General features: G+C 54.7%; 1 protein-coding gene across 1 annotated transcript; it reads left to right on the top strand.

The window, feature by feature from the left end:
* Positions 1-210: 210 nt before the first annotated feature.
* On the top strand, positions 211-1,880 carry LOC309410678 (vitelline membrane outer layer protein 1-like; the record flags this gene model as incomplete). Its single annotated transcript, XM_082007123.1, has 3 exons — positions 211-381; positions 944-1,047; positions 1,586-1,880. The coding sequence occupies 3 exons, from the start codon at positions 211-213 to the stop codon at positions 1,878-1,880; spliced, it is 570 nt and encodes a 189-aa protein (XP_081863249.1).
* Between the last annotated feature and the right edge of the window lie 1,176 nt (positions 1,881-3,056).

Here is a 3,056-nt window from a genome sequence, read left to right as displayed (position 1 = left end):
GCCAGCACATACCGGTGACACCCCTTCCGCCTGGCAAGGGTGGCCCCACCACCAAGGGACAGGCAGTCAGCAGGAGCAGTACATAGCAACAACCCACACTCCCCGTGGGGTTTGTTGACACTGCCCAAGGACTCCCACCCATTCTCCTGGCTTATAAATTCCCCTGTGCCATCACCTCCATGCAGTGAGGCACCAAGCAGGTCCCCCACAATGCAGCTGCTCATCCTAGCCATCCTCTGCTTGCTGGGCTCCTGCAGCCTCCATGGCACAGAGGCACGGGAATATGAGTCCACCCTCATGGTGCCCAATGGAGGTCCCTGGGGCTCTTGGGGGCACCAACAATTTTGCCCCAGTGGCTACGCTAAGGGATTTGAAGTGAAGGTAAGTTTTTAATCCTTCTTTGGGGTGAGGAAAAACCCTGATGTGAAATTACGTTATTTTGGTTTGGTCTCAGCAGTTTGCATTGTATCTGCATCGCTCATGCAAGCTTATCAGCAAGAAACCTCTAGTGTAGAATAGCTCTCCAGGCTCTCTGCCAGTGAGCAAATTCTTAGCAGAGGAGTCCATGGGGTAAGAAAAGTCGTGGTGTTGGTACTGCAGAGCTCGTTCCCAAGGAGCTGGGACAACTCCCACCTGCCAGCTCTCCAGCTCTGGGTGTCACAGCACATGGCAAGAGGGTGGGTATGACCCACAACAGCAGCCACCAAGCATTCCTGTGTCCAGAGCCTCTGCTCCACAGTTCAGAGAAAAAGCAGAGGTGGGCACCAGCAAAAAGGGCTCCCTGAGAAATGCTGTGGAGCTGCCTGACAGCCCTGCTCAGCAGCACTACTTGTGTCTGGCTCCGTCCCTGGAGCCTCCTACGAGCCCTCATCACAAGGATCACCTCATCTCCCCTAAATGAGGGAAGGTGCTGGCCTTTCTCATTTTCTTCCCCTCTTCTAAGGTCGAGACCTACCAGGGATTTTGGCTGTTTGGCGACGACACGGCTCTGAACGGCATCCGCCTGCTCTGCACGGATGGCACAGTCATCGAGTCCTCTGTGGGATGGTGAGTAGTCTTCGCTTTCTCATTCCCCTTCAGGGCAGCAGCTTCCGTCGAACATGAATGAAAAGCAGTGCGATGGTTTCTCCATAGGCATTCATACCCCTGTGAAGGTGGCTCTCCACCGCACTTGAGGAAGTGGGTGAGGTTCCCCTAGCCACACAGTGTAAAGGTCTTAGGGTAGAGATCTGGTCCCAGAGAAGGGAATAGTACTTTGAAACATGAAAGAGAGTTCAAAAAAATGCAGATCTTTCTCCTTTTCCTTAAATGCTTCCTTTGAAAAGGACATCATTGAATATCAGGGACAAAGCAAGCAGCTGAAATTCCTAAGGGGTCCTGCAGCAACAGGGCAGCCCAGGGCTGATGGTGGCCAGGCACCCAGGGGTGATGGGGAAGCAGAGTAAAACAGGGGCTCGTAGAAACCCACCATCCCTGTGTAGGTCCCCTGCCCCAGGACTACCGGGATTCCATCTGAGTTGTGGTGTTGATCGCGGCACAGCAGGGGCTGAACACTGCTCAGCAAGTTGTTTTTCTTCTCTGGTAGGTGGGGAAACTGGACCAAAGCCCAGCTCTGCCCCAGCAACAAGCTAGTTTCCTTCTCTCTGCGTGTGGAAGAGAAGCAGTACCTGCGTGACGACACAGCTGCCAACAACGTCAGGTTCGCATGCTCAGATGGGACACAGCTGGAGGGCTGGGGACTTTCAGGGGGTCACTTTGGCCCATGGAGCCACAGCTGCACCTCTGGGGCCATCTGTGGGCTCCAGACAAAGGTGGAGGAACCCCAGGGAAAGGGGGATGACACAGCTCTCAACGACATAAGAGTCTTCTGCTGTGAATGAGCCTAACAGCCCACCCCATGCCAGCATCTACAAAGCGATCCACCATTAAACCTTGAATCTGTCCTTGCACAAGGAGCAGTGTGCGTTTTTCTCCATCACATTTGTGAAGGGCAGCCAGATCCTGTGGCTACAGCATCCAGGGGGTTTCCTCCAGTGGATGAGAGTTTGCTGCCACTCCTTGCTCCCAGGTCCAGCTTCCAGTGGGGCTGAGGATGGGTTACCAGCAGGTGCACGTGTGCTGGCATTAGCTACGCAGTCTGTCCCAGAGCCGCCTCAGGCCCAGTCTCCCCCGGTGCTGGCACCGGCACCCTCCAGCCTCTGAGGCCTCGCTCCAGTTGCCGGCACTCGGCTCACATGCTGCTGCCCACTGGTCCGGCTTGAAGGTGGCTGGTGGTCTCTTGGCAGGCTCAGAATAGAGGGTGTGCCCACACAGGAGGTGGATGGAAAGAATGTAAGAGAAATGAGGAGTAGTAGTAAATAATTATTTACATCATTACATAAGAATATTTAGTAAAACAGCAGGGCTGGCTGTGGTGATCAGGTGCAGGGCTTTATCAGACGAGCGTAGTGACCAGCCAGCTGTTACCCAGGCCCAGCCCCTTTTATCCCCTTTTCCCTCACGCTGGGGGGGAAACCTTTGATCCTTCCCCTAAACATCCCACAACAAGGCTTGCACGTGCCCACAACCCCGTTGAAACACCTCATAAGAAGTTGTACAAGGTCTCCAAATGCCTTTCCCCTGCAGCCATCCGTGAGTCCCACACCCCTGCAGGTGCTGACCCCCGCCAGCCTGGGGCGGGGACGGCCCCACTGACTCTTCAGTGAGGTTCACTGGGGGCCTGGGGCTGGTCGCTCTTCTCCGGCAATCACAGGGAGCAGGTCTGGAGCTCTGTTGGCACTGCTGAGGTTACTGGCTGCTCCACCTGGTGTGGCCACTTTGATTCGCACTGGGTCTTTGTGTTCATTGTGGTTAGGCTTTATAGCAAAACTATAAGTTAACAAATTGCTGGGATTGAGCAGAGGATGCCCACCCCTGTAGAAGGCAGGACTGCAAGGGCTGGGCAGTGGAGGAAGAGAAGAGGGATCATCTGCCCTGCCAGAGTTGTGGTTTCAAAGGAGAGGAGGGGGAACTCTTCACCCTCTCTCCATTATAATGCTTAGGATGGAGAGGGATGA

Source organism: Phaethon aethereus, assembly GCF_964289735.1.
Source record: "Phaethon aethereus genome assembly, chromosome: 1".
Taxonomy (NCBI): Eukaryota; Metazoa; Chordata; class Aves; order Phaethontiformes; family Phaethontidae; genus Phaethon; species Phaethon aethereus.
Note: the sequence above shows the minus strand (reverse complement) of the source record. Positions and strands in the feature narration are given on the sequence as shown.